The 27,489-nt window shown below is 44.5% G+C and overlaps 10 protein-coding genes across 10 annotated transcripts; 6 read left to right on the top strand and 4 right to left on the bottom strand.

The window, feature by feature from the left end:
* Positions 1-118: 118 nt before the first annotated feature.
* On the top strand, positions 119-1,943 carry TREMEDRAFT_65985 (uncharacterized protein; the record flags this gene model as incomplete). The annotated part of the gene is made up of 4 exons (XM_007008086.1): positions 119-405; positions 753-1,414; positions 1,668-1,745; positions 1,873-1,943. The coding sequence occupies 4 exons, from the start codon at positions 119-121 to the stop codon at positions 1,941-1,943; spliced, it is 1,098 nt and encodes a 365-aa protein (XP_007008148.1).
* A 539-nt stretch (positions 1,944-2,482) lies between these two features.
* Positions 2,483-5,146, bottom strand: TREMEDRAFT_22085 (uncharacterized protein; the record flags this gene model as incomplete). Its single annotated transcript, XM_007008044.1, has 8 exons — positions 2,483-2,754; positions 2,920-2,978; positions 3,154-3,228; positions 3,312-3,353; positions 3,584-3,713; positions 3,849-4,180; positions 4,641-4,778; positions 5,028-5,146. Coding segments are annotated over 8 exons (1,167 nt in total), but the record flags the coding sequence as incomplete, so codon positions are not given.
* Positions 5,147-5,423: 277 nt separating this feature from the next.
* TREMEDRAFT_35661 (uncharacterized protein) lies at positions 5,424-6,977 on the top strand (the record flags this gene model as incomplete). Its single annotated transcript, XM_007008049.1, has 7 exons — positions 5,424-5,479; positions 5,608-5,627; positions 5,785-5,891; positions 5,965-6,074; positions 6,261-6,450; positions 6,580-6,642; positions 6,840-6,977. 7 exons carry the CDS (start codon positions 5,424-5,426, stop codon positions 6,975-6,977), a joined length of 684 nt encoding a protein of 227 aa, XP_007008111.1.
* A 734-nt stretch (positions 6,978-7,711) lies between these two features.
* On the top strand, positions 7,712-9,125 carry TREMEDRAFT_65988 (uncharacterized protein; the record flags this gene model as incomplete). Its single annotated transcript, XM_007008087.1, has 6 exons — positions 7,712-7,777; positions 8,049-8,096; positions 8,162-8,199; positions 8,376-8,529; positions 8,693-8,801; positions 9,010-9,125. 6 exons carry the CDS (start codon positions 7,712-7,714, stop codon positions 9,123-9,125), a joined length of 531 nt encoding a protein of 176 aa, XP_007008149.1.
* Positions 9,126-9,614: 489 nt separating this feature from the next.
* On the bottom strand, positions 9,615-11,049 carry TREMEDRAFT_35695 (uncharacterized protein; the record flags this gene model as incomplete). The annotated part of the gene is made up of 4 exons (XM_007008053.1): positions 9,615-9,749; positions 10,011-10,113; positions 10,456-10,536; positions 10,877-11,049. The coding sequence occupies 4 exons, from the start codon at positions 11,047-11,049 to the stop codon at positions 9,615-9,617; spliced, it is 492 nt and encodes a 163-aa protein (XP_007008115.1).
* Positions 11,050-16,029: 4,980 nt separating this feature from the next.
* TREMEDRAFT_70352 (uncharacterized protein) lies at positions 16,030-17,823 on the bottom strand (the record flags this gene model as incomplete). Its single annotated transcript, XM_007008088.1, has 6 exons — positions 16,030-16,094; positions 16,240-16,510; positions 16,849-17,038; positions 17,358-17,403; positions 17,662-17,732; positions 17,807-17,823. 6 exons carry the CDS (start codon positions 17,821-17,823, stop codon positions 16,030-16,032), a joined length of 660 nt encoding a protein of 219 aa, XP_007008150.1.
* A 658-nt stretch (positions 17,824-18,481) lies between these two features.
* TREMEDRAFT_35639 (uncharacterized protein) lies at positions 18,482-21,608 on the bottom strand (the record flags this gene model as incomplete). The annotated part of the gene is made up of 12 exons (XM_007008047.1): positions 18,482-18,603; positions 18,811-18,954; positions 19,021-19,249; positions 19,373-19,651; positions 19,876-20,115; positions 20,160-20,267; positions 20,397-20,442; positions 20,484-20,555; positions 20,812-20,876; positions 20,920-20,961; positions 21,202-21,248; positions 21,476-21,608. The coding sequence occupies 12 exons, from the start codon at positions 21,606-21,608 to the stop codon at positions 18,482-18,484; spliced, it is 1,527 nt and encodes a 508-aa protein (XP_007008109.1).
* Positions 21,609-22,386: 778 nt separating this feature from the next.
* TREMEDRAFT_65993 (uncharacterized protein) lies at positions 22,387-23,708 on the top strand (the record flags this gene model as incomplete). Its single annotated transcript, XM_007008089.1, has 4 exons — positions 22,387-22,473; positions 22,752-22,810; positions 22,857-22,953; positions 23,226-23,708. 4 exons carry the CDS (start codon positions 22,387-22,389, stop codon positions 23,706-23,708), a joined length of 726 nt encoding a protein of 241 aa, XP_007008151.1.
* A 748-nt stretch (positions 23,709-24,456) lies between these two features.
* TREMEDRAFT_65994 (uncharacterized protein) lies at positions 24,457-25,630 on the top strand (the record flags this gene model as incomplete). The annotated part of the gene is made up of 5 exons (XM_007008090.1): positions 24,457-24,462; positions 24,489-24,560; positions 24,779-25,323; positions 25,487-25,539; positions 25,602-25,630. 5 exons carry the CDS (start codon positions 24,457-24,459, stop codon positions 25,628-25,630), a joined length of 705 nt encoding a protein of 234 aa, XP_007008152.1.
* A 606-nt stretch (positions 25,631-26,236) lies between these two features.
* On the top strand, positions 26,237-27,138 carry TREMEDRAFT_65995 (uncharacterized protein; the record flags this gene model as incomplete). Its single annotated transcript, XM_007008091.1, has 3 exons — positions 26,237-26,242; positions 26,306-26,368; positions 26,617-27,138. 3 exons carry the CDS (start codon positions 26,237-26,239, stop codon positions 27,136-27,138), a joined length of 591 nt encoding a protein of 196 aa, XP_007008153.1.
* Positions 27,139-27,489: the final 351 nt, after the last annotated feature.

Raw genomic sequence — 27,489 nt, forward strand, 5'->3', positions numbered from 1 at the left:
ATCCAACGGGTCAATCCAGGCTGGATAAAGACCACAAGACGAACAAGACCCATCGTCGACCAAGCCCAAGAAAGTGAGAAACACTAGAGAAAAAAAACAATAAAAAAACAAACCCACAATGTCATTCCCAACACCAGATTCCCCAACTCCACCCATGCGTCTAACCCATTTAGCTCTCCCGAGAATATACACATCCCCTCCTCCTGTAAAACCAACTCAAGAAGAACTTTACGATATCAATTCTAAACCTGAAAGAGGTGTATCTCCCGATAGGTTGAGTATCAGTTCTTTATCCGTTTCTGTCGAATCGGACAAGGAAAGTTTGAGGAAAAGAACTCCTTTGAGTCCTTCACCGTTAAGATCTTTACCTCCGCTGGAAAGAAACTTTTGGCATCCGTATTCTAGGTTGGTCAATTGTTTTCCCCTTCTCATTATCCCCCACGTCTTCGTTCCGAATCAAGTAGAGGTTGGAATGTGGGAAAAGACTAGGAGACTAGGAAAAGACGATTTCTTGTCGAAATGACCCTAAAGGAGTGGGAAGCATCTTTCTCTTATTCGTTACTTGAAGCCGATCAACTCTTGTCCCATACCATCTATAGACGTATTTGATAAAGTAGTGTCACTAGTCCTTCTACATAAATACAAGTCACCCTCCTTCTCATACGTAGACATGACTCTCTTTTTCACACATAAAACCCACATGATACGTGAAAGAAGGAAAAGACTAGATAAAAATCTAAACTCACGGACAGATCCCCTTTCCCACAAAGAATCCCATTATCCTCTTCCCCATCCAGTTCACCAGATCGTTCTTTACCTTCTCATCCACTCCCCCATACTCAAATTCGTCAAATAAAAGAACGTCGTCCAAATCCATTAGAAGTCCGATCTGTATCTTCACCAGCTCGCGGACATCCTCTAGATGAAAGAAGACGAGAACATAACGGACAAGAATATTTGATTTCCAATAGAGATGTCCGACCTGATTTCGAAAGAACTCGAATGAAAGAAGATGGGAATATGAGAGACATTCGAGATGATCTTCATCTAGAAAGAATGAGAGGAATTAAAGGTGAAGAAAAAGAATTGAGAGAAAGACATTTATCATTACCTAGAATGGATATAAATCAAAATTCAACACAATCACATCCACAACCTTATCATCAAACTGGTTTTATCAACCCTCCTTTTAGACATCATGATATGAGGGAAGATGATAGAGGTATTTCTGGTGTTAATGGTAGGAATCAATTGGGAAGGAACGGATTAGGTGTGACTATGGGGAATGGAAATGTTGGTGTGAATGGGACAGGAACAGGTTTAGGAGGTTCAGGTCAAATGGAAAGAGGTGGAAAGGTTTTGAAAAGTCGTATGAGTCATATTCTTTCTGAACAGAGGAGAAGGGAGAGTATCAGTGAGTATTTTCAGTAATCCCTTCACTTTGTTTGAAAATTACTTCCTCGTCATCATGAGTCTATCACGGTGATGGTCGAGTTCGTTCCGTTGGTGAATGAAACGAAAACAAAATCGAGTGGTGGTGGTGGTGGTGGGGACAATGTGATGAGTCATACGGCCGAGAACCTTAGTCATCTTGGGCGAAGGCAGAAGTCAGGTAGATGGTGAAAGGGGACGATCATACGTCAGTAGTACGCCGAGCTGACACAAAGACTCCGGATTTGACCGTCTTCGAGCTTTATTACCAGTAGCAGATGACGGTATGACCAAAGCACAGATATTGCAACAAGGTCAGTACATCTTTTCCTATTTCACCAACCTGATTCTCTCGGATTCAGCTCGTCTTAAGGGATTACACTGAGAAGACTCACCTAAAACCATGAGTGTGGTTGTACAAGTACAAGAGCTAATGTACAGCTTCCGATTATATCCTTAAATTGGAATCACGTGTACAAGATCTATCTTCGAGACAGTACGGTCGGGTGTAGTTGATTGGCAGAAATTACCACTTATCTTTCATAGCGATAAGGTTGATGTGTTGTTCTGATAGTGGTGAAACGATTGGTCTGATGGTCGGAGGATGCAGAAGTAACAAAAAGAAAAAAACATGAAAAGATGTATTTCAGAAACGTGGATTGTAGTGTGCGACTCTAGTTGTATCAGTGGACTTATACCATGTGATGATACCCGATAGATGTGATATCTTTCTCGTCCCGCCTTACTACTTTGTTGATTGTTGAAGATTGGAAGTACGGGTACTAGTACTGATCTTTGCTACTTTGTCTAAAGGTACACAACGAGAAAGATAAGAACTCAAAGCCAGTCACTGCGAGAAGGATGAATGACAAAGATGGAACGATGATGATCATTGTTCATTCGAACAAGGACATATGAGAAGCGGGATATAGAAAGTATATACGCCAATGTGAATTGTCGAACGGAAAAGACGATAAACCAATGATGCAGAGTATATCAAGAAAAGGTCGAATACTAAGGAGGAAGGAATAAACGAAAGGTTAATAACCCACTTTGAGAAATAAAACGGTTTTTGATGATTCAACCCCAACCCCAAAATCTCACCCGTGGCATAATTCAAAGAATTATATTCAACCAAATCAATTTTATTCCATCTCCCTCTACCCGTTTCTCTCAATGACAACTCCATGGAGAATTCGTATTTCGGTTGTTGGTTTCCAGGCTCGAGTAAAGAAGTGATCATTATTCTAGGTCGGTTTTTCGTCATCTTGATATTCGTTTCTACCGTGGAATTCTTTTGTACTCTTTCTTTGGATGAAGATCCTCTTATAGCCGATTGCGGGAGATGGTGTGGATGGGATGGATGGGATGGATGGGATGGATGGGATGGATGGGATGGATGAGAAGGGTTGTGATTTGTTTTAGTGTCAGTGAAGGGGAGTTTCGGAGGAAGGTGGGTTTGGTCAGATCGGATTAATTGCCATTGACCGATATGAAGACCTTTTGCACGGAGGGAAGGACGAAGGATCGGAACCACGTCTGATGGGCTGAGGAGTTAGCTAAACCTTCTTCGACAAAATGAATTTGAGGAGTTGAGAAATGTCCTTGATGCTTTCTGTATTTTATAGGCTGCTCATGACGTTCGGTGCCAGATTTGGTGCTTTCTATGGTGGTTATGATGATTGAGATGACAACTTTTGGAAGAAAAGTAGGAACACTCACTGATCCGTAGTGAGAAAAGACAGAACAGTTCCATCGGGATAAAACCTTAAGAAACGATGATATGTGACTAAATGTCTTAGCCTTAGTCAGAGAGAATATTGGATAACTGACTCATATGTGTGATCTACAATCAGCATCTGGGACATTCAGAGTGGCACGAGAGACTCACAGCTACCCATTGATCCCCAGCACCCGGTCGTCTGGTCATGAGCAACGTGTCAGAATATAGTTGACGACAACACTTAGTACACGCTCCCGGTCGGGTGTGGACGTACCGTCTTCACAGCCTGCCGGAGATGTGAGGCTGGGGAGAGGATTGTAGTTTGAGAGTGAAAGTGGGTATGTCCCCATAAAATACGAAAAGTTGGGAGTGTGAGGACTATAAGTTACAAGGCACACCTTAGATGAAGGAAGGATCAGGAAAACTCACACATAATGACATACACTTATATAACAACCGTCCAACCTGACCCTTTCCTCTTCAATCAACACTGTCCTCCATTCTCCCAAATGACGTTTACCAAGTTTCTGAATCCATTCGTTAACCATCTCAACCCGAACTTTCTCCTTTCCTCCTTCCCCACTCTCTCTCGTACAATCAAATCGGTTCAAAATACAATCAGACTTGTATGTCGGAGTGATAGTTAGATCAGAACCAAGCGTATGAATAGGTGTATTCCCCTCCGACATCCCACGACATCCATAAACTCCCTCTGCCAACCGTCTCCATACATTTGCATAAGCAGTCAACCATCTAGCTCGCCAACAAGTTGATCCGAATCTTTCTAGGGTAGTCACGTCCATATGGAGGAATATCGGTTCGAACATTTCTGCCGGAAGACGTGATATGGGTATAGGAAGGTTTTCCTCATCTGGTGAGAAAGGTATATCGGGGAGAGATTGATCGGTAGTGGATTTGGTTTGAAGGATGGTTGTGAGGGGGGAGGGTGGTATAGCGTGATTCTCTTCGGTCATTCGGGGTTCTTGAGGTAATCGAACTTGATTACCTATTTGATGTGTATCCGTGCTATATGCAAGAAGAGCCGAGTCGGCAATCCCCAATCGGGAGTTCGGGTTATCGGTATGTGATTGGACATGATTAGACTGAGGGTGGCGAGGATCGATGGCTTTGGGTAGTTTGTGTGCTGAGGAACCTTCTGCGACTGAGGTAGAGGTACAGGAAGAGGGATAGATAGAATGAGAAAGGGAGGGAGCTTCGTAGTCTGGTCCAAATTGAATATGTCTTTGAAAAGTATATGGTGTTTCGGCCGGAGCTGACGAAGAGACTTTATCCGTTGAAGAGAGTGTGAGTGGGGAAGATTGTATCTGGGATATTTGACGAGCGTATGAACGATCTACAGAGTCTGTGAAGGATCAGTACCAGATCCAACTGACTGATATAGAAGACCCATTTATCAGGTACAGATAAGAGAGCACAAAAAAGAGAAGTGTGTAGAGATCAGACAAGCAAAGGTATTTGGATGAACACAGAGCCAGGAAGACTAGGAGGGAAGGAGACAAACCCACCATCCATCTTGAAAGCCTTCCTATACAAAACCAAAGCATCATTCAATCGTCCTGATTGCTCATACTCCACAGCTTGAGCGTAGATCCTTACTGCTTGACTTTCCTCCGCTCCTTGCACATTCCCCCCTCCCGATTTTGGGGTGTTCGCAGCTCGTTTAGATCCCTCTGCTCGGTTGTTAGGACCGTTATTCAGGTGTACATGATCGAGGAGTGACGAAAGGTCTTTCTCATCGCTGACATGAGGAGTTGTCTTCATTGTGTTCTCTAATGGATGATCTTGTGATTCTTTCTCCCTCTTCTCGGCTGATCCACTACCCCTCGATCCATCTCCGACTTGCGAGGTGGACGACACTCTAAAGGGAGATCGGGATGGTCGACCCTTCGTATCCCCAGTGGTCTTTGATGGTTCAGGTAGTCGTCTTCTAACTTCATCTTTCCATTCCGCTCTGAACCTCTCGAGTTCGTCGATGGTATCAAAGTCGACTTGTTGGTGTGTCATGGTAGTTAATGTAAAGTAATTAGTGTCATCGGTCATGGCTCAGAAGGGGAAAGGTTCCGTCGGAAATTACCGGTAGCCTTTATTCGAGCCACACTTTAGCCCGCCCTCCCCCACTTTCCCCACTGTACGACTGCGCTTCTCACTCACCACCCTCACTCACTTACACTCTGTATTTCGATTCACATCAGGGGTATCACTCACTCTCATATCAAACAATCATCCCTTGAAGTGAGAAGAGAGGGAAATGTCAGCGACTACTAAGAAGATACACTTGGTAAGACATGCTCAGGCGGAGCACAAGTGAGTATGCCTCTTGACCCTTCTCTCACTTGCCTCCGTCTGTGACCATAACTCTACGCTACGTGGAAATTCTTGTTCAACATGAAAGACGGGGAGGAAGGATGATATTGAATATGGCTGATTCTCAGTGTCGGATCGGACTGGACGAGTAAGTCGCCTATTCGCGTTCTTACAACCCTCACTCCACTACCGATCCACGGCACGTGTATGACGATAACATGATCATTCCCTACCGTCCTCGGACCTCTGGAAAGGCTCCAACCCTTCAATCCTCCGCTATGAAGAAGGTGGCTGTTAATCCACAGTCCGTGACGCACCCCTCACCGACCTCGGAAGGGAACAAAGTATAGCATTGTTAAAACGAACTAGGGATGGTATCCAACAGACCGCCCAACTACTTGTCTCCTCTCCGGTATGTCAATCTTACCATTCAGCTTTCTCTTGCTTAGGTACTCTCGATTTCGTGGCTGAACGCTGACTCGAAGATGAGACGAACGTTGGAAACCACCTTGAAAGGATTCGCAACTTTGAAGGAGAGGTTGGAGAAGGAAGGTAAAAATGTTGTATTGCTCGATATTCTCCAAGAGGTGGAAGCGTGGGTATTTTCTCTAATTTTTCATTGTTTTCCTTTCTCCTGGTCTTGCTACTCCCTACTCCCGTTCTCACTTTCATCAGAAGTTGACAGTCTTATATGGGTCTAGGTGGTAATTGATCGCACCCATCACTGAGGGAGGACGGAGGAGGATGAAATAGATAGGAGGAGAGTCACTCACATTGGTAGCAACCCATGCGACACACCTCTACCCGTATCCGAACTGAAAACTACACTTAATGGTATCTTCGAAGATTTTGACTTCTCCTCAATCTCCCCCGAGTTCACCACCAAGGGAGGTATATTTCACCCTGACAATGTGGAGGAAAGAGCGAGGAGGGTAAGACTTTGGTTGAGAGATAGAGAGGAGGAGGAGATTGTAGGTGAGTACTGCATCAACTTTCGACTGAACTGTCAGTTATCACCCACCCCTCCATCCCCGATACAATATCTCGTTCGTCGAACGAAACTGGTCAAGAAATTCTGACATGAGGATGCAAACTCATAGATAGTGGTAGCACATGGCGATTTGTTACGATACGTAAATGGACAGTATCCCCCCAAGACAGGTGTAAGCTGTTCCTCCCCCTCCTCTCACTGCAATCCTACGCTTGTCCATCACATGTGCCCTTCCATCTATTTTCTAAAGGAGAGTGTTTTGGCTCCCCCTCTCCCATGACTCAACATAGGCAAATTGGTGCAGCATCCACCACGACGATAGGACCCTTCCATACCGGCAGTCGGACGCGTACCTCGACTGACTCACAGATGCACCCATGGGACAACACCGAAGTCCGTCTTTACACTTTTGTCTCTTCCTCTGATCAAAACGCAACACTTATTGAGATCTCACCAGAGGTCGAAGGTGGACCTACCTCGTCAGGTCCGACGAGTAGTGAGATGTAAATTGTGTCATGCACCACATGTTTCTCATATCTTGTCTCTAACTTCTATTCCCTTCAAGCTTCCAAGTATCTTTGCTGATCCTCACATGATCTTCAGCTTGAGCTATCGCTGTTGAGCAACCTCCATACAATCCCCGGGATGGTAAGGGGTCAAGCTCATATGTTCATCCCTACCGCAATATGATAAGATAAGGAAAAGTGACAGAACCGCTACATTCCACGTTTTCGTTTCCCCCCTTTCCTTGCTTCCTCACTCCTTCCATTCACCTCTTTTCTTCCTCTTCTTACCTCTTTACCTCTTTCTCTCTTTACCTCTTCCTCTCTTTACCTCTGTATCGCTTTTTCTCTTCACGTTTCTACCCACATTCATCCTTCACTCGGAGGAACAAAGCACTACTCAACCAACACCCACCATGTCCTATACCAAACTCACTTCCCCAGGTTTGGGTTTAGGTTACAACTATTCTTTATATTCCGTTCCTGTCGCTTGGATCTTAGCGTCAGTCTTTCAATCTTCTACCCCTATTCACCCTTCTTATTACACCCCATATAACAACATCTCATCATCTTATTACACCTGATATTACAACATCCCATTAGTATCCGTTTCAATCACATGACGACCTCTACGAGAAAAGCGATAGTCTCAACTTCTCTATCTATATCTCACTTCATAGAGGCTGGGATCTGTTTGATCTTGTGAGGTCCACTTGGGAGTGATAGTTGATATACAGGATGTCACCTTTATGGTATGCTATCTATAAATCTAACACTCTTTCCCCCGGGTCATATAATAACGCTGTGAGTTCCTACTTTCCTACCTCCCTTCACTTACACTCTTACACTCTTCCTCTCACGTCTCTTCTTTCCGATGATTCTCCACTTTTATACTTCTCAATAAACCATCCTCCCTCCACACCGGCACTCGTCTCCTCTGTCTCTCAATACCTCAAAATTGTTCACCTTCGTACGCTCCCTCTTCTTCCACCTGTTCTTTGATTCTACCACTCGCCGTTCCATAGGAAAGACATCGACAGGAAATGAACATATCGTATGAATGGCTAATTTTCAGATGCCGAAAGATTCTTGGACTACATTGAAAGATAAAGTTCCTTCCAAGGTTAGTCCTTGTCTGGTATAGGTCGTGATGAAGTGAAATGAGGTTGATAATAGGAATGTGGAAAGATTGTCAGGGCTGTAGCTGCTAATGAGAATTCTCATATGTGAGTTTTGGTTTCCTGGTTTGGTATCTTTCGTACTTCACTATCCTCTGACTTATGATCTAAATTCTTATTACTTTGTTCCTCTTGTGTAATCTCCACACTCAGCTGGCTTATCATCAATTCTGACCCCTCTCGTAGCTTCCAGACTCAGGAGTATCGTTCTCTTCATGGTTCAGATGGCTCAGTTCAGGAAGTCAACGAAAGAGGATGGATGTTTGTGGGGTTTTCCGGAAACTAGCTCTGTTGGGGGTGCTCGAAGGTTTCCTTGGATGGATATTTGAAAGCAGTTTACTGAGATATAGTAACCTACCTTTCTTCGCTTCTGCCTTAGTGAGTCACCCCTGGTCCTTATATCACAACTACCACTCCATCTCCACCCTGCATGACACCGCCAATGACACTGCTATGACACTGCCATGACGCCCCAAGACCCTCACAAAGTGATGTATAATTACCAGAAGGTATATGACGACACGATGACGCTGATCGTCAGGTAATTGGGAATATCGTCCATTTGGACAGAACGACCCTTCATCTAGGTGCTGCTACCTATCTAGTCAGTAGGGTAGCATACACTTTATCTTATATCCTAGGAGAGAACAGTGAATCTTTTCTCATCTCTTGTACCCTATTACTTTTCTAAATTATCGTTAAACCGTCATATCACAACTTCGCACTCTGAACTTCATTCCCATGCAAACCTTCATGACATCTCTCCGACCCGTCGGTGAAAATATAAATGAGCTTTCCCTTCGTCATTCGCTCGCAAGTAGGGATGCCAATACTTTCGAGTGGGGTTCTGACCAACAGGACGTTCTTCTCTCCTCCGCTCTGGATTTTACTGGACGGGGGTGATTTCATGTTTGACATTATTTGTTAAATCTGCCAATCGTCTATCACGTATTCCATGGGATACGAGTCTTTAGGACTATCCCTTCTTCCTTTCTCTTTTCTCCTTTCCTTCTCTTCTTATGGCACGATTCAGTTCAGAGATCGATAATAGTACTAGTAACACTTCCATACGGGATGAGCAAAATATGTAGAAGAACAACAAAAGTTTGATAGATTGATGAGACGATGAACATGCATTATTAAACGATTATACGATGGTTGATCATAAGTACTCTACAGATGAAGACGGGACCAGAAGTGGTATGGTCAAATCGTTAAACTCGACGAAATGACTTTATGACTTGTGAGATTGTTGTTGATACAGGGTGATGAGACAAGGTAGATAGGTGTCAGAGTTGTCGTGACGAGGAAAGGGATGATGAATGAGAAGGGAGAGAATAGAGAGAGAGAGTGACAGAGAGAGGCTGTGACAGAGAGAGGGTGTCACAAAGAAGAGGTGATAAAGAAGGGCATGTCACGGAGAGAGGGAATATGACATAGAAGTGACAGAATAAATAAAGGGATTATCTCATAGGAGGAGGTACAGCTGGAAATTCATCTTTTTCAATTCGGTTAGGAATAGGTTGATGTCTTCTTTCAGGTAAAGGTAATTGAGGGAATGATTCAGATATCGAAGAATAAAGTTGATTTCTAAAGCTCTGACAATAAGCCACAAACCTTACATACCCTTGGTGGTATTTAACACAAGAAAAGACGAAGAGGTGAGAGAAGATCATTTGGATCTTCCCGAGAAGAGAGATACTAAAATACTAGAGACTAAGTAAGAGGTCGGACGAACATCAGTGTGAACAGAGAAGAAAGACGGGAATTGTTTGGTATATGAACGTAAATATGTAAATTCGTATGGATAGTGAATAAATAAAATAGACGATGATGATGAAGAAGAAGATGGCACTCACTTCTAATCCTAATACACGTCCTAGAGCATATTGATTCTCACCTGTAGCTCTCGAAAGTGTGTTTTTAGTATATGAATGTGGATTTCTATTTCTATCTATGTTGCTGCGATGTCAACTTGGTCCATAATTCTCTAGTACCAGCTTCTAGTCTATTTGACTTGATACATATTTCTCTTTACCTCGCTTACAATGTATCCACTCAACATGATAGACTCGAGAACAGAAGATGGACATTTTGGATTGCGACGAAGGGTACGGATGGAAGGATAGAAGGAACGATGAGGGGGGCTGGAGTAGGAAGAGTACATTTTATCGAGTTGATTTGATAAGGGATTACCGGGAAAGGGGGGGAAGGAGGTGGAGGAAAAGGGGAGAGTTGCTGATTTTATTCAGTTCGTAGAGGATCAGACAAGTCCGAGGGAGTAGGGATATCGCGTTGACTCACTCTACAATTTGATTAGGAACGGAATCTGTCATTTGACTAGATAATTGATTTAGTTGTAATAAAGATTTGTTGATTTCACCTCTGTTCGATAATCAGCTCATGGTCATGAAAATGATTCACTTCTACACTAGAAATTCTCCCATCTTGCCATTGGATGAGAATGGGTGATCCAGCACCTGGATTCAATCATTCTCATCGTATCCCATTTCATCGAAACTGAGCAGTTTGTCCAGGTCCATGTACGGGGAGAAAAGTGAAATGGTAGAGATGTAAACGACGATCATGTAGTACGATTTATACATAAAGATAGTTGACCCTTCCCCTCACACTTGTCTCATCCAAATGAGGATGGTGAATGAATGATTTGGGGAGATGAGGATGAAGGGAAGAGATAAGAATGAACAAAACAATTGACACTCACAATAATCTAGGAACAGCACCTTCCATACCTTCTCCAACTTCCCCAGCACAGATTTCCATTTCGAAAAGATCTTGACTCAATTTCAATAAATGATCCTCTACTAAACTTCTCAACTCCTTTTGGTCAGATATAACCGATGGAGCCGATATTATCGCATGACCATTTCCCTCCATATGACTTTGATCGTGTTGATACGATTGACCATTAGAGATGTATGGATTTGACTGACCATTATGATAAAGATGAGATTGTCCGTTTTGAGTAGGATGAAGTTGGTTTGTTATTGGGTTTGATTGTGAGTGAGATGGGGTTGGACGTGTGGGTAATTGATCGGGTGTGAGAGCTGGGGAAGGGAGGGACATTTTGAGTTCTGGTGTGATTACCAGGTAGCTGGTTTGTTGTGACTGCTAAGACAGCTATTCGGTGCAGTTTTCTAAGTCGCTAGATTGCTGGCTGTAGATGATGATATGTAGATAGATGCTTAGGTGACTGAATGAACGGATGGATGGGAAAGAAGAAAGGCAACGTCGAAAGTAGATGCGAAACATGTTTCTGTCTTCTTTCCGTATCTTGACAATGACGACCTTAATTGACCATAGCATCATATCATGACACTTCTTTTGACGACATGATCAACATTTAGATAGGGTATGAGTATACGAGACGAAAAACATACACCAAGCACTATCACCTGATCCATATCTATATCCCTTTTCGACAGCGAAGGAGCCGATCCCAATATGTCCTTCGCCACCTCTCTTTCTCACTTGGCAATCTTCTCCCCGACCTTGAAACCTCGACATGTTCCTTCTTCAAGGATCAACTCTGAAGGTGAAGGTGCTTCAGGGGACAGTTCGTTGGGGAATATGCCAGAACAAGTTGAAGAAGAAATGGACGAAGATACCGTCCAAGCTGCCCAAATCGTATTTTACACTTCTAGAGAAGGAGATGTATCGAGGGATAAGATGTTGAGACAGGTCGGGTTGGTTAGAGGTTTAATGAGTTTTGAACAGTACGTCAATTGTTTTTTCTTCTGTCTCTTTCACATTCCAAGGATCTTCAATATTACCATCTTCCACTTCTACTCTAATTCTGATATCTCTCAGTTGTCAAGCTGAGCACGGAAAAGGATCCAAGAAGAGATCTTGGAGTGGTGTGATCTTTTGAGCAAAGAATCAGGAAATCGGAAGGGGAAACGGCAATAGAAGCTCAGAGAGAATAAATGAATTAGGACCAGCTGATATGATAGAATGTTAACTAAATCTCTTTCTCAACCTGATGAACCACAAAAATGGTCAATAAAATCATCTCATTCACGACTGGTAGTGATTTCACCAGAACCGGAATGGTACATTTATGCTGTGAGTGGTAGTCTTGAGAAGTTTCACTTCCACCCACCCTAAGCTATCCTCTTCATGTTCCCCCCATGTCATTAACATCTTGCTCCCCCATATATCCCTCTCTGCCCGTTGATTCGGCTAGCATCACGACATCTTCCCTATTTGGCCCAGATATCATCTGCTACCTTGCGTCATCTTATCCATATCATCTGTCTCGAAACAGACGTCAATGTCGTCTTAGAGCAAGTTATGTCGGTCTAGCTGGTCCAACAATTATGCAGAAACACATCTGTTGACTGTTTAGAACATCTCCCTTCCTCACTCTGTTCCCGAATCCAGTGGAACTTCCAAACAACGTGCCCCTCCTTCTCCCCCTACCCAAATATTACCCGATTCCATCCTGTTCAAACTCCTAGAGAGGGGATATGAGGATCATTTTGTAAGCCTTACTTCCCTTCCGATTCATGGACCTAACTAACGTGGAAGCTTCTACATGGCCCACTTTCTTCTTCAGATCAACGGAAATTGGAAGGATTCTGGACACGGTTCACTCATACTTTCAACGACGCACTTTCTTCCCCTGATCCTTTCCTCCTCTCACTCGGAGGTTTCCCACCTTCTCACTTCCCCTCGGAGGTGAATGACCAGATCGATAATCTGTTTTCCGGGCTAAGTGTTTCTGAGGGATCTAAACGAAATCCTCGTTGTATGGGATTGATAAGTCCCACTGGTCCAATCCATACCACTACCTCACTAGAAGGTTCACTGCTACGATACCTTGTTCATCTCCTCAAAATCTCCATGCCTCCTGCTGTTGACGAAGTCTCTGGAAAGTCTTCAAATTATGATGCTCTAGGAATCGGAGGGAAGAAGTCAGATACGAGGAAGACCTCTTGGGCAGCTTTGTCACAGGTAGCAACGAGCTGGATACCTATACCAGGAATGAGGAATTCTACTCCTACCTCAACAACCCCCATCACACCTCGGCAATCGTCGATGGATTATCAAACTGCATATCCGAATCATCCTGCTACTCCATCATCAGCAACATCTCACCCCGTTAATCTCTCTCGACCTGACCACATACACAAGGACAGTAATCCACACTCTCAAGCTGACGACAAACGTGAAGAGAAGGTGAAAGGGCAAGATAAGGGTAAAGGGAAAGAAACGGATAAATCTCGTTGGCCAAGTCTCGGTCTTGGACTGGGTGGGTTGGGAGAAGCAATGGGTAATATGGGTCATGTTTTCGGAATGGGTACGAATAAAGTTTCTGGGACTTATAAAGTAAGGATGGATATTCCACCGAGGAAACCATCCCGATCCCAGCTGTCAAACGATTATTCGGGAGGTAGTCCGTTAAACCATCCAGGAGCCATGAATACCAAGAACGAAAACAGTCCACTGAAGGTTGACATTACCTCGGAAAGAGTCGAAAACCATGAGCATCCTAAACAAGACGACGTGAGCAATGGAGAGTCTTTAGAGATGGAAGGGGAAGAGGAGGTAACAAAAGGGGCAAACAAAGGGGAAACGCATGTGAATTCCGACACTGCACAGTCGACCAATGTAGGGGAAGAACCTTCTGGTGATAAGAAAGTGGAAAGGATAGATCATGCGGGGGATGAGAAAAAGTCTGTAAGGAAAGAGCTAGAAGGAGAAGCTAATGTGATGGTGGAACAAACTCCTTCGACGATTCGGGAATTGAAGATAGCGGTACAGACAGAAGGGTTGGAAACAAAGTGGGAATCAAGAGAAATCTGGTTATCCCCTTTAGGTTCTCTTTCTTCAGTTAGAGGGAGTGATTTGCAGCAAACTTTGATATGGACGATTGTAAGTCCGTCTTCTCTTCCTTTGCTTCGCTTTTCGTAATGCCCTTCAGTGGAATTGGATATAATATCTGGTGACACTTCCACCTCTCCACCCCTTTTCTCACAAATTTATCAAGCTGGAATTGATTATTTATGGTGGTATGAGGCTACTGTGATTATGTCATACTTCAATCGTTTTCCGTTCACTCGTCTTGCCATTTTTGGTGGGATACAGAATGACTGGAAATCTTTATCACAATGGGAAAGATCAGGGCAAGAACATCCTTGAAAGGTGTTGATACGTAAAAGTTGATCTAATGGACAGAAAGATAATTTCCTGCTATTCCTCATTTACCCCCTTACTACCAACACCCAATCACTCACCTCTCCCCCTCTCTCACCCACTAGGTCCAATCCCATCCCTTCCGCAACATCCAAATTATCCCTCAACCCAATTCCCAGTCTTACTCTACCAAGTACTGATCAGATCTCCACCATCTTCTCCACCCTCCAAAACGCACATTCCGCCTCGTACAGCAGATCAACCAAATATACCCTTTCTCCATCTATATCAACCGTCAACCTCAATTCTCCCCATTCCCCAAAACCCTCTCCCTCTCCCTCTTTCAAGACTTCCAAAACCCCCACAGCTCCTAGGGAGTCTAATTCTGAACAGAAACTCAAAGAAAACAAATATCCCAACAATAAAACGGAAAACAAAGGGACCATCACTCAAATCCCTCCACCTCATCTTGGAACTGTCCAAGGAATGACAGGAATTACAGATGTAGAATCTTACACATTTCATTCAAATCAAACCACCATATCCTCTCAAAACTCCGATGCTAGAAAGGTAGAAACTAGTAGAGTCTTGTGTGATTTACGTGATTTATCAGGATATAAAGAATTGTACGCTAAGACCAATGTGAGTGATAGTAAGTTGTTCGTAGTTCGTCGATTGGTGCGTAGAGGGGTAGAAATGGGAAATCAAGCTCTTGGGGAGGATGAAGAGGGTATTGGGGATGATGGGATCGTTCAATCTAAGAATGTTACGACACCTACCGAAAATACCATGACTGCAAAAGTCAAGGAATTTGCAAAAGCTGAGATATCCACGGAGGATGCACAAGTTACGATACCTGAGGAATCTTTTACGTCCCCGGAGAATACGAAAACTTTGGAGGAGACAGAACGAAGGCGGGAGAGACCTGTGGGGGATACGAAATCTATTGAAGGTACAAAACAGCCTGTGGAGCGTACTGCGGAGGAGAAAGCGGAGGAGAAAGCGGAGGAGAAAGCGGAGGAGAAAGCGGAGGAGGAAGCGGAGGAGGAAGAAGTAGAAAGGAGGAACAGAGAAGTGACTGAAAATGGACAGAGGCAAATTGAGGAAGCTACATCTGTCACACCATGTCAAGAGATCCGAGAAGATGGTCAAGCTTTACATGAGAGAGAAGATGAAGCAGAGTTGTTCGTCGTTTTGGGAGGTAAAGAAGTTAGTTTACCAAATGCAGAAAGTAAGTCTGTTTTCCCCACTCACCTTCCCCCCACCCCACTACTAGTTCAATTCGAAAGTTTTTTTTTTTTTTTTAAAGTAGAACTACGTATCAGCGTTTGTTCTGCACTATCACATCTGTCTTGGTCTTGACTGGAGCGACATAACTTGATTGAAGGAATATATAACCGAATCATCGTTTTCATATGATGAGTTTGAGACTAGCCATCCAAAGGAGATTAGAGGATTGTTGATTGTTGATTGTTGAATGTTGAAGTATTGGAAGTGAGAGACCGGATTGTCAGATGTTGGGTATGACATACTCGCTCTGATTTAGTGGGTGAAGAGAGAGACCGAGCTAATGTCAGACAACGTACGGAGTATCCTACGTCAATGGCCCGAATGGGGATAACATGCATGGTGTCTTTAATTTAACAACAAGGAACCAATTAACATGTTCATCCTGTGGGTCGAAACGATGTCTATACATACAGAAACATAAAAGAAACACTAAATGTTATGCCATAACAACGTCCGAAGATCATGCCATATTTCAGAATCGTGGTAGAGGTATTCTAATCGTGAGCTGAATAGATTCATCCATCTGCGTGGGACCGTGAACGGTAGACAAACATCCCCCAAGATTAAGATCCTGAGGAGGAGAACCACGATACGTGAGACACCCAAAGAGAAAGAAGAAAGGGAGAGAAAAAGACTCACTCATACTACTCCACATACCAGGTTGTATCCTCTCTGCTCTATGTCTGAACATATACATCACCCCCGCCCAGCTCAACGCAGCTACGACCCCGAATGGTAGTTGCGCAGGAGGTATAGGAGGTGGGTTAGCCGCGGGGCTTGTCAGATTTGGTAAAGGATGAGAGAGAGGTGCAACAGGGTTAAGAGGTGCGGGAGGATGAGTGGAATAAAGTCGAGGAAGGAGTGAGAAGAGGGTACGGGACATTACGTAGAGAACTATTTGTTCGTTTATCTGTAAGTCAGTGTGTGGTGATCATCGACTTCTTTGCTTGACTAAACTAATTGTATATGACATTTGTATGTGTCATCGAGGTGATGAGGTTATGGGAAAGAAATGTGGACGTGATTGGGAAGATGTGGGACTTTTCCCAAAAACCAAGAGAGGGGGGGAAGAGGGGGGGGTTCAAGGAAAGGCATGTTGTGTAAAAAAGGAAATTGACCGCGAAAATGGCACTCGTAAAGTGAGAAAAGCTACAAAAGCCAATACCTGTTTTAAGAATACTAACAAGAATACTAGGGAAGTTGGATCATAGGGGCATCAAAGAGAAGGAAGAATAAAAAAAAACTCACAGCTGTACGTTCGCCAAAAACCCACCAACCGCCAAGTCCACCAGCAATGAAAGTATCTAAATCCCTCTCTTTACCACCGTTCAATCGTCGTTGAATTAACAAGAATGTTTTATACAACGTTACGAATTTCGCTAGGTTTATAGCGTGTGTTCGGGTGGCTGTAAAGACGGATCGGATTTTCTGAGGCCATCTGGGAATCAACTGACAAGCTCTTTCTTCATTCAGGGGAATATAAGACCTTTCTTCAGCTAATGGTATATGAGACCTTCCCTCAATGAAAATGCTATCCTCCATTCTTTGTTAAAATACTGTAATTGTCCGTCGTACGAGATATGTGTGGATATGTTCTTTTTGACGATGAATTGGCATGAACAGAAGGATATGAATGGTGAGAGATTTTAGGGATTGAGGTGTGTACTAGAATGAAAAGGGAGTTGAAAGGGCAGAAGGGTCGATCTTGAAGGTTTCCGAGGAAGAGTGCGGAAAGAGTGATTGAAGAGATAACATACGATTTCTTAGAGAACAAAAGTGTCATCACTAAAGCATGAGGGAATCCTATACATCAGCATATCATTCATGTCCAGATGATCAGAATTCAGTCAGAGGGGTAAGATTCGAGTTCGATATTCCAACCAAAGACTTGTACTTCAAGCTCCAGCGAATGACCTGCAGTCCACAGTTTAAGAGAAAGACCTGAGAATCACAAACTAAGAAGCAAGATCTGATATCGCAAGCTAATAAGTAAGATCTGTAATCACGATCTCAAAGATAAGATACGCCAAATGGAGCGATAGAAATGAAAGAAGGACTCACGAATTTTGATACCATATACTAAACCGTTTCTTGCTCCTTTTAGGATAGCTAAGAAATCATGATTTTTCGGACTTTACATTAGCTTAGATCATACACTCAATAAGATCCCTTAGGGGTCCATGTAATTCCCTTGATACTTATAAACCTGACTAATCTGGACATCGTTGAAGTATCATGGAGGATAGGAGGGTAAGTCAATAAAGGTGAATTGAGAGTAAGAATAGAGATGACTAGACGGGTGAGAGTCAATTGTAGTAGAGAAGAGGAAAGGGGTGAAGATGGTTTGAGAGGATGGGAATAGGAAGTCAGAGAACAGAGGGGAGATGTCGGAATGAAGGAAGGGGAACATACTCGAGAAGAAAAGAAGATAATGACATGATGATCTTCTATACTCTTCCTCAACTTGTCCAGTCTACTCAGAACTCTGGCTGTTCACTCTTTGAGGTGAAAGGTTTAGGATCTGATATAGCAGTGAGGATCCAGCTGGAGTATTGATATTGTGTGTGGGGTAGAGGTGGGTATAGTAATGTAAAATCAAGATGGATGGAGTACCTGTATGGAGAGAAAGAAAACAGTCGAATCTCGGTAAACTCGTTTCATTTACCCGGTTCGTCTCCAAAAGTACTCGTAGCGTCATACGAATATCAACACCTTTTACCTTATCTTTAGTGATGCATGATGCAGTGGTAGGATAGACAAAGGGCAGAGTATGCATACATTTGAAGAGCATAACAGAGATGGAGTATGACATGATATATGTCACATCTCACGACTTCATTGTACGCCGGACGGTTCAGAGAAAAGAACCACACGTAAGAAATCAACTCATCAAAATCTCATTCACCCTTTTCAACGCCGCCCTTGGAGGATTACCGTCAGGCCATAAAGATACCAAATGGTATAACATGTCAGCGATGTATGATTTGTCCACCAAAACCTCGTCTTTCTTCATCTCCCCTGTCACTTCCTCATTCTTTGGGATCATACCCACTTCCCTTCCCCTGTCTTCTTCACCAATTGGTCCATCTCTGAGATCACTTTGAGATATTGTTTCTTGTCCGTGCTCTGATGTTGGCTCCATCACACCTGCTGGACTGATCTCGTTCACTGGATACCCAACATGTCCTTCGAGTGAGCTTGGGATCCCACTTTGTGGCTGACTTGGAGAGAATTGAGATAGATGGGGAATGGAACACAAAGCCAACAAAGCCAGGGGGATTATCCGTCGTCTGTCTTCCACAGTAGGCATTACGTCGTCCATCGTATAACCACCCATCTCGTCCATCCTATTCGCTGAAGTCGAACACGGTGTCTTCGGCTGATCCTCTGCGTGGGTTGAGGTATTTGATACCGCCTCACAAGAAGTCCTGGCTCGGTCCCAATGTTCTACTCGGCCAGGACGAAGAATCACTGGTTGACCATCCTCAATAAGAGAGGAGATAAAATTCCTGGCTTTGATCAAAGATTGAGAGAACGCTTTCCCGGAAGAACGAGGAGAAGGAAGAAGCAGAACGAATCTTCTACCCCTCTTACCTCTGTGATCGTCGAGATGAGGTACATTCCCGGAAAAGTCGGTATTTGTTAGAGGCTGGGCGGACGATGATGGAGTTCGTGTTGTCAGGGAGAATGTGGAAATTGGATAGAGGGTAAAGGGTAATGGTAAGATATACGTCTCATCGTACTCTTTCGGATGTTTGACAGGCTCTACAACATATATCGTAATGGCTTCTCTGTGGTGATATTGCCAAGAGAAAGACGACACGGCCGGACCAATGTCGAGAGCGAGAAGCGAGTTGGAGGTTGGGATTCCCACTAATGGGTCCGAAATTGTGAGACGGTCAAATGGAATCTCCGGTCCGGAGTGAGTGATCGACGGTGCGGCTTGGTGTGATTCGTTCTTCACGAGTTCAAAGACGAGTTTCTCCAAATCGTCTTGGTCCGCCGAGAGAAGAACTTGTTTGTGTTTATAAAAGATGGCCGGGGTCAAGCCCTGTCCTCAGCTTTCAGTCCTTCGAAGAAGATACACCCATTCCTGTTTCCTGCGAACAATCCGCGAACATGATAACCCCTGGGTCAAAACGCAAGTCTAGTCGATACCTCTTTTTCATCTCGGAAAGACTGACGAAGTGGACACCGAGAAGTCTATGAAACAAGGGGCTCGATTCGCAAACCATGAGCCAAATGAAGTGAGGAGAAAAGCAATGAAAGACTTACTTTAGCCCAGAGCTCATCATCATCCCCAGCACCTTGAACATATTCAAACCCTTTCGTCCTCTTGCCGACTTTCGTAGAAGCCGGTATATCATCTTCCCCTCCTACCCATCTTGACGCCGAAAGACAAATGATCGATGTCCACTCTGGGTCATCTGGTATTTGTGGAGGTGAAGAAGTAGCTGGATGAAGGAAAAAAGGTCGAAGAGGACGTTTAAGTTGAGGAATGATCAAAGAAGAGTCCTGTGTATCAGCCTTTCAGTTGAATCAGTTTGATCAAGACTCACAAGCAATTTTTCTGCCCATTCAGGGATAAGAACTTCGATTTGAGATTTTTCACTGGATGAGACGATATTCGGAGGGGTGTACAAGGAAGTATTCCACGTTGACCATTTCTCTGCCTGTAAATCCATTACTGAGGGATCAGGCGAGGTTTCCGCTTTGACCATGAGATCGACGTCGTTTTCAGTTGAGGTGCCATAGTTGGAACTGAGATTACGTGCTGAACAGGATCTTTCATGTACACTTCGAAGATGTCGGAGTTTGACAACTAGATTTATGACCGCACACCTGATGTGAGCTGAGAAAGAAATGATAGACGATCGGCTCACCAGATAGGGACAGTTTTAGATAATGCGTCGGGCATACGTTTCCCTCTCCTGGTGGAGTCTACGAGGATGATTCTGATGTCAGCTTTCAGTCAGGGGAGGGGAGATTGCTCGGCAGCACTCAGCAGTTGGAACGACATTCCGATGCAGAGAATGGGTAATGATGCGGTTACAATCCCGAGAGTACAGTATAAAATTCAGGAAGAACAAATAGCGGCATCATGATAAGGGGAATGAGCGTACTCGGCAGGGTGGGCTATGTACCACTCGGATGAGGGGAAAGAAGACACAAGATGGATAGATGAAGAAGATGATGAAAGAAGACACGCACCCACCACGTCGCTCAGCATATTCCGCCAAAGAAAGGTTGGATCGACGTAAATTAAATTGCCAGTTCTTCTCAATCAGCTCATTGTGGCAGAAGTACATGCTAGCTGACGTTGTTATGCCCGTCTGTAGATTTAAAATACGCGTGAATGTTCTGTACGTCAGAGAAATGTCTTCCTTTTACGGCGTAGCTTGGTCCTGGTAGATTAATCATCTCTAGTCGGTACGAACTGTCCATTTACGGGTGGAAATCACATCATAGAGTTGACGGCCCGGATCATGTTCCGCATGGGAAGGAAGAGAAGACTGAGGAGTCAGTCGATTGGCGGAGTTGGGACAGGAAATTTTGAGACAATCAGAGTAGATATATGTACACGCAAAGACAGAGACTCACAGAAGAAGAAGAAGGGTCGCAATACCAATTCCCACATCTCTGATTGGCTATAAATCAGCTCGCTTCAGCCTATTTGCCTCAGAGCTGAAGGCATTCTCCGCCCTTTGTTCACTCAAGAAACGGAAAGTGGACGAGATCGAAACAAATTCACTTGAAACACAAGGGTGGGAAGGTTCACCACTGATATGAGACTCAATGAAGAAACAGCCGACAAGTCCATGAGGCTAGGAACTTGGGTTGAGTAAGAGATGGATGAGGAAAGGAAGACACTCACGGATTATCTCAAATCTCCCACCATACCATCCCTCCCTTACCCGATTGACAAACTCACAATCCGTAGCTATGGAATGTATTCTGTGATAAAGATCATATTTGGCAGTTTGTTTCTTCACATCTTTCGCTGACATTTCCGTGGATCTGTAGTACTGTACCTGCCGGGATATCGTGAAGTTCTTGAAAGGATGTCACTGACTCTGGCCTAGGTGTGATTTCTTAGTCAAGTAGAACTTGTTCCAGATTGATTGAGTGTATGATCCAGTCTTCTCACTATTGTTTGATACGAAAGAGAAATGGAGGGAAAGGTCAAGCATATCAAGCAGTTTGGGGGGGAAGCCGGGGAAGATTGTGGGGCTCCGATGTACGGACCAGACAATGTGTGGCAGTTGTGAACGATGTGGCACTTTTCCCATATGTAACGCACGCATATTCCTGGTAGCATAAAGTATGAATACGATCTGACATATATTCCCGGTGGGTGTTCTACCGGTATGAACGAGATTGACCAACAGTATCATAAGCCATAAAACTTTCCCCCTGTCTCATTCCTGAAACCATCAAACAAGCCATGTGAGGTAGTTTCATCCCGAAAAATCCTTTCATCACTTATCCCTTCCACCTCCTTTGGTGTTATGGGGGATCATCAGACCACATGTGTTTCTCAAGCATGTGAACGAGTTACGTTCTTTCCTATCACTTGATATCTTTCCATCAAGGGTCATATAGCCTGGTGCTGCTCTTATACTCCCTTATAAATCCTTCGAGACCTCCTGAGTGTTCACTCCGCCAATCAAACACACCAACGCCTCTGTTGAACCTGGAAAAGCGAAAAGCGAGCGGTGAAGAATTAGGAAGACCTGAGTTTGAGAGAGAAATCTATTTTGAAAATAAAGAGAGAAGGAGAAAAACATGAAGTTTTCTTTCTCTCTAGGATTACTATGGGGTATTTTAGCCGTAAGGGTTATGGCGGATGATACTTCTCAGTATCCTGATTGGGTCAGTAACGATTATTCATGTGGTACGTTTGTTTTCCTCTTTCTTCTCTGTTACCCTCAAGGGAAAGAAGAGAGGGTTATTGTCTCAATTGGGGATGATGAACACATACAATGCTCTAGTTATTGGGTTGAGAGGAAGAGATAAGATCGTAGTTGGGCTCTCATCATACCCTGCCACTTATATGAACTTGGCGAGACTTCGGTTGAACGAGGGGAACGCTTTTCTACCCAAAGGAAGAATGGGTAGATGACGGAGGAGGCAATTAGGATGGATAGTAGCTAATCACAGTCGTTGGTTGTCTTCAAAGTTTCAACTCTTCCATGACTACTATACCAAAGTATGTCATCTTTCTTCTCTCATGGTTGATGATGGCTAAGCAGCAGTCCGGATTTGGAAACCCAAGCTTATTCTTGTGTCGCCAACACATGTGATTCGGACACTGCGACGGCGAACAGATACCAAGCTTCTTATATCATCAACGTAAGTTTTTCCTTCTCTCCTCTGGCTATGGGATTCTCATTTTTTCTAACAACTTCCCATCGTACTATATCAGGTTCCCCAGTATTCTTTGTCTGTCCTTCGATCTCTGTTCTACTGTTTGTTCACCGGCATGTTGTCCCAACTGTTCGTCATACATTCTCACCCATAAAGAGTGTGCCGCAAACCACCCAATCCCGGGTGAACATATGGTAGTCGTTTCATGACGAAGTTGTCAGAACTGTATGTGAAGATGAGAATTCGCTCACTGGCAGTTATTCTACCATACCGGAAGTATCTATGAAAGTTCCACCCCTCCTACCTCTCAAATTCAGGAAAACGTAGTACCGACCGATTCCTCTTCTTCCGACCCACCAAACCCTACCGATACGGGTACTGGAGGTGTAGCTCTCCAAACTGATATTCAAACTGATGCCAACTCTAATCCATCCTCTACTGATTCTCCCGGTGCCTCCTCCACTGATTCTCCATCCAACCTGTCCTCGGCGGTGGAAGCGGTGAATGGGGTACAAACCACTCAATCGGCCGTTTCCGTCAATCCCCTAGCTACTGCCAGTTATGGAAGTGGAAAGAGTTCTAGTATTAAGGCGAGTGCTAGTGCCAGTGTCAGTGGAAAGAATGGGACTGTGGCTTTGGCGAGTTACGGGGAGAGGGGGATGGATATGAGGGGTGGGTTTGGATTGGGAGTGGAGGTGATTGTGGGGTTGGCATGTTTGTTAGTTTACACCACTCTATGAGCGATCCAATTTTCAACTATCTTGCGATTAGAGTGAGGGTGTTATACTACTTGGTAAGATTAGAAAGAAGGTATAACGTAGGATCTATGAACGGAGGAAGGGAACATATCAAGGACGGGAAGATGTATACTATCTGATTGTGACATCTCTACTTGGGTAACCCTCGTGGTGCAGGTCCTATACAACTAGATCTACCCCGCAGCACTCCCTCAACGGTAGCATGTAGCTGCTAGCTGCTATCACTCCTGTGTCACTATCTAATATGTATGTATCACCCGTTCATCGATCCCCTCATGGGTCCAAGGCAGAAGGGTTACACCATGACATCATATTTCCTCGTTTCACTTCCCCCACTTCCCCCCCACTTTCATCGTCATCACCCCTCAATCACGTTCGTTCGTTTCTCTTCTTCTCTTCTCCACCTCGTTGGCTCGTTCCATCTTCCCACGCTTCGTACTTTATCTCATCCGCCTGCAGGGCCCCTAAAGTACCATCCCAGCTCTCACACCTAATCTTCTCCCCCAATCACAAAGAGAGATCGTAACCCCCAGATTGCGCAGGCCGCCTCCATCGACGTCATGAACATCAACGCGTCATTTCCACACTGCTATGACGCTTCGCTCCTTTCTCCCCACTCTGACGGATATACTTAACCCCCATCCATATATCCTCCAAAATCTCTTCATCTCAAAGAATCTGATAAGACTTCCGATACACCAACAACAATCAATAACGAACTTGAACAATCATGGGTGTGAGTCGTTCATATGTGAACCGCAGGATGTCGCTCATGGTCAGTTGATGGATACTATCAAGAACAAAGCTGAGGGAGCCATGAACAAAGGAGAACACGTGAGCTGATTTGTCAATCGTCGTCTTTTCATCGACCCATCAACACCTCTACACTCATCCATGCATTTTCCATAATATCCTTTTTCCACGTCAAACATGATTTTCCCTTCTGCAATGTCGTTGACATCCGTTTTGTCCCTGTTTCATCTAGCTTCCACCCATTCAGTGTTAATGCACATGACAACTATGAAACAGAAGACACTCGCTGATATTATCAGTCTCAGCGCGACCAGACTCAAAACCAAGGAGGAAATCAAGGAGATCAGTACGGCTCAGGACAAGATCAGTACGGATCCGGTCAAGGTCAAGGTCAAGATGCTTTCTCTACTGGACAAGGTGGAGGGTACGGTTCTGGTGGACAAGGACAAGCCGGAGGTTTCGACAAGGACCAATATGGGTCTGGAGCAACTGGTGGAGACCAGTACGGGTCTGGGGGAGTGGGTGGAGGAGACTATGGTTCTGGACAGCCAGGTCAGTACGGTTCTGCCGGACAAGGAGGTCTGGGAGGTGGTATTGGTGGTGGACAAGGTGCTTATTCTGGCAATGCCGGTCCTGGAAACTACGGACCTGGTGCGGGCGGTGAGGGGAACTATGGATCGGGCGGGGCTGGTGGGCTTGCTGGGGCAGGTGGACTGGGTGGGCTGTCAGGGGGGAACTCGGCTGGACAATTCGAGTCTGGAGAGGGACGTCATGGACATGGGCATCATCATGAAGGTCAGGGAGGTGGTGTGGGAGGTTTCGATGGGCAAGGACAGGGATATGCGTGAGTGAAATCTCTCTGTTCCTCATATGATCTATGTGGAACTGGACTCATATTGACCCTTCCAATATTCTGGGACAGGATGAGCAAAGGATAAGTCGGGAAGTGTCCGCCGAGATGTGTCACGTCTAGGTGCTCATCCGAATGATATGACGCTGACCTCCAGCGATGGCAACATGGGTGCTCAGGGGACTAACAACACCTATGGTCAAACTGGTGGTGAGTCATTTCTCACTTTCCCACTCGTGTCTCGAATGGTCAAGAGTCATAACTAATCCCAGGGGGTTTGAACCAAGGTCAAAATTTCTGAACGTCGGTCTCGAACCAATGAGGGAGTGAGAGATTTGAAAGGAATGAAGTCAGAAGTTAAGATGTCAGAACGATGAAGAAATTCAGATGCATCGCTGTAATGATCATCATCTGACCTACCTTAAACAATTCAACAACCGTACTCGTAACGATCGTTCTGTCCAATCCATGTAACGATGCTCAGTCGCTTACTCACTACAGTACGTGTTCATCTCCAAATCCAGCATCAAGTCGGATCCTTTATGACCTCATCGACCCCCCACCTGATCATGTCTACAAGCAGTATATCAACGTACCGACCATCGGCCAACGGATGTTTCGTCGTCAAGCTTTTCAAAACTCGGTCTTCCTTTCCCCCCACCATCCCCACAGCCTCGACCCATCAAATCTCATCATTCCCCACGTCGCACAGCATGAAACCATGAACGTACGCCTTCTTTCGCCGTATAGCCGAATGTCCATCCATCCCTTTTGACAATGACCGATAATCATATATAAACCTCTGACCGTCGGCTGTTTCGCCACCGATCCCCTCTCACTTTCCATCACTTATTTTCTTACACGCGACCCGTACTAGACTCACGAGATCACCGAGATTATCATCAACATGGGTGTGAGTGTTATGATACAGCCTACTCAGATGACAAAAAACGGGGATGTTGACTGATGTATATAGATCGTAGAGAACGTTGAGAACCTGATACACAAAGCTGAAGATGCCATAATAAAGCATCATGATGTAAGTTCCTCTGTCTCATGGACCACTATCGCCCTTTTCATCAAATACATTATTCGTCAACGACATTCCTCAATTTTCTCGACCTATCAAACACCTTATTCCTCTTCAATGCCTTAATCACGTTCCTCAATTTCTCAAGCACCACGTGCCAGAAATATCCATGTTGTCCATACCTACAAGCTCCTACTTTGGGAAGTGGTCAAGTAAGAGCTCGATGAAGAAAGTTTAGGAAGGATAACTGACCTCAGCAAAAACACTCTCATCTTCATCGTCCCTCCAACGAACCTGGTTCCGAAGGAGGAGAAATCGATGCCAATCGTGGTAATCCTTTCTCCGTAGGAGGAGAAGGTGGAGTTAGAGGTGGAAGTGATGGATTCAACTTTCCACCAGAAAGTGGAAATGGTCAATTACATCTAGGACCTGGACCTGTTAAACTTCCACCAAACCAAGGTGAAAATCCCCTTCCCATGGGACCCGGACCCGTTAAACTTCCTCCACACGAAGGTAGTGCTCCTATGGGACCAGGACCCGTTAAACCTCCTCCGACCGAAGGTGAAAACCCCCTTCCTATGGGACCAGGACCTGTCAGACTTCCTCCAACCGAAGGTTCTCTTCCTATGGGACCAGGACCTGTCAGACTTCCTCCAAACCAAGGTGAAACCCCAATTCCTCTCGGTCCAGGACCAGTAATCATTCCAAACGAACCTACTCGTCCTAACAACACTCCCGGATCGGAAGGTGGTGAAACTGGAGGTAGCAAGAATATGTGATGTTTGTAAGTTTTTCTTCGCTCAAGTTCCGGATTCGAGGTCATCAGGTTGATATTAGATGAATCGAAAGATTCTACGATCGGTCCGAGTCGATAATGCGTGTGGGAACCTCTTTGAGATTGGAGACAATAAGCAGATGAGGGGGGTTAGTATTGTAGTGACTACGATAACTGAGAATGTATTCGTTACAACCAATTATATATCGCGATAATTCCGTGCGTTGGAGATTTCATCGTCTAATCACGAAGGTCATTAGTATCATTCAAGTCAATACCACCTCGCCCTTTTGTTTATCAAGCTCGCCCGTCATTGCGTTCAGCCCATTATCACTTTTCCATGCAGTACGAGTAC

This window comes from Tremella mesenterica (assembly GCF_000271645.1).
Source record: "Tremella mesenterica DSM 1558 unplaced genomic scaffold TREMEscaffold_18, whole genome shotgun sequence".
Classification (NCBI taxonomy): domain Eukaryota; kingdom Fungi; phylum Basidiomycota; class Tremellomycetes; order Tremellales; family Tremellaceae; genus Tremella; species Tremella mesenterica.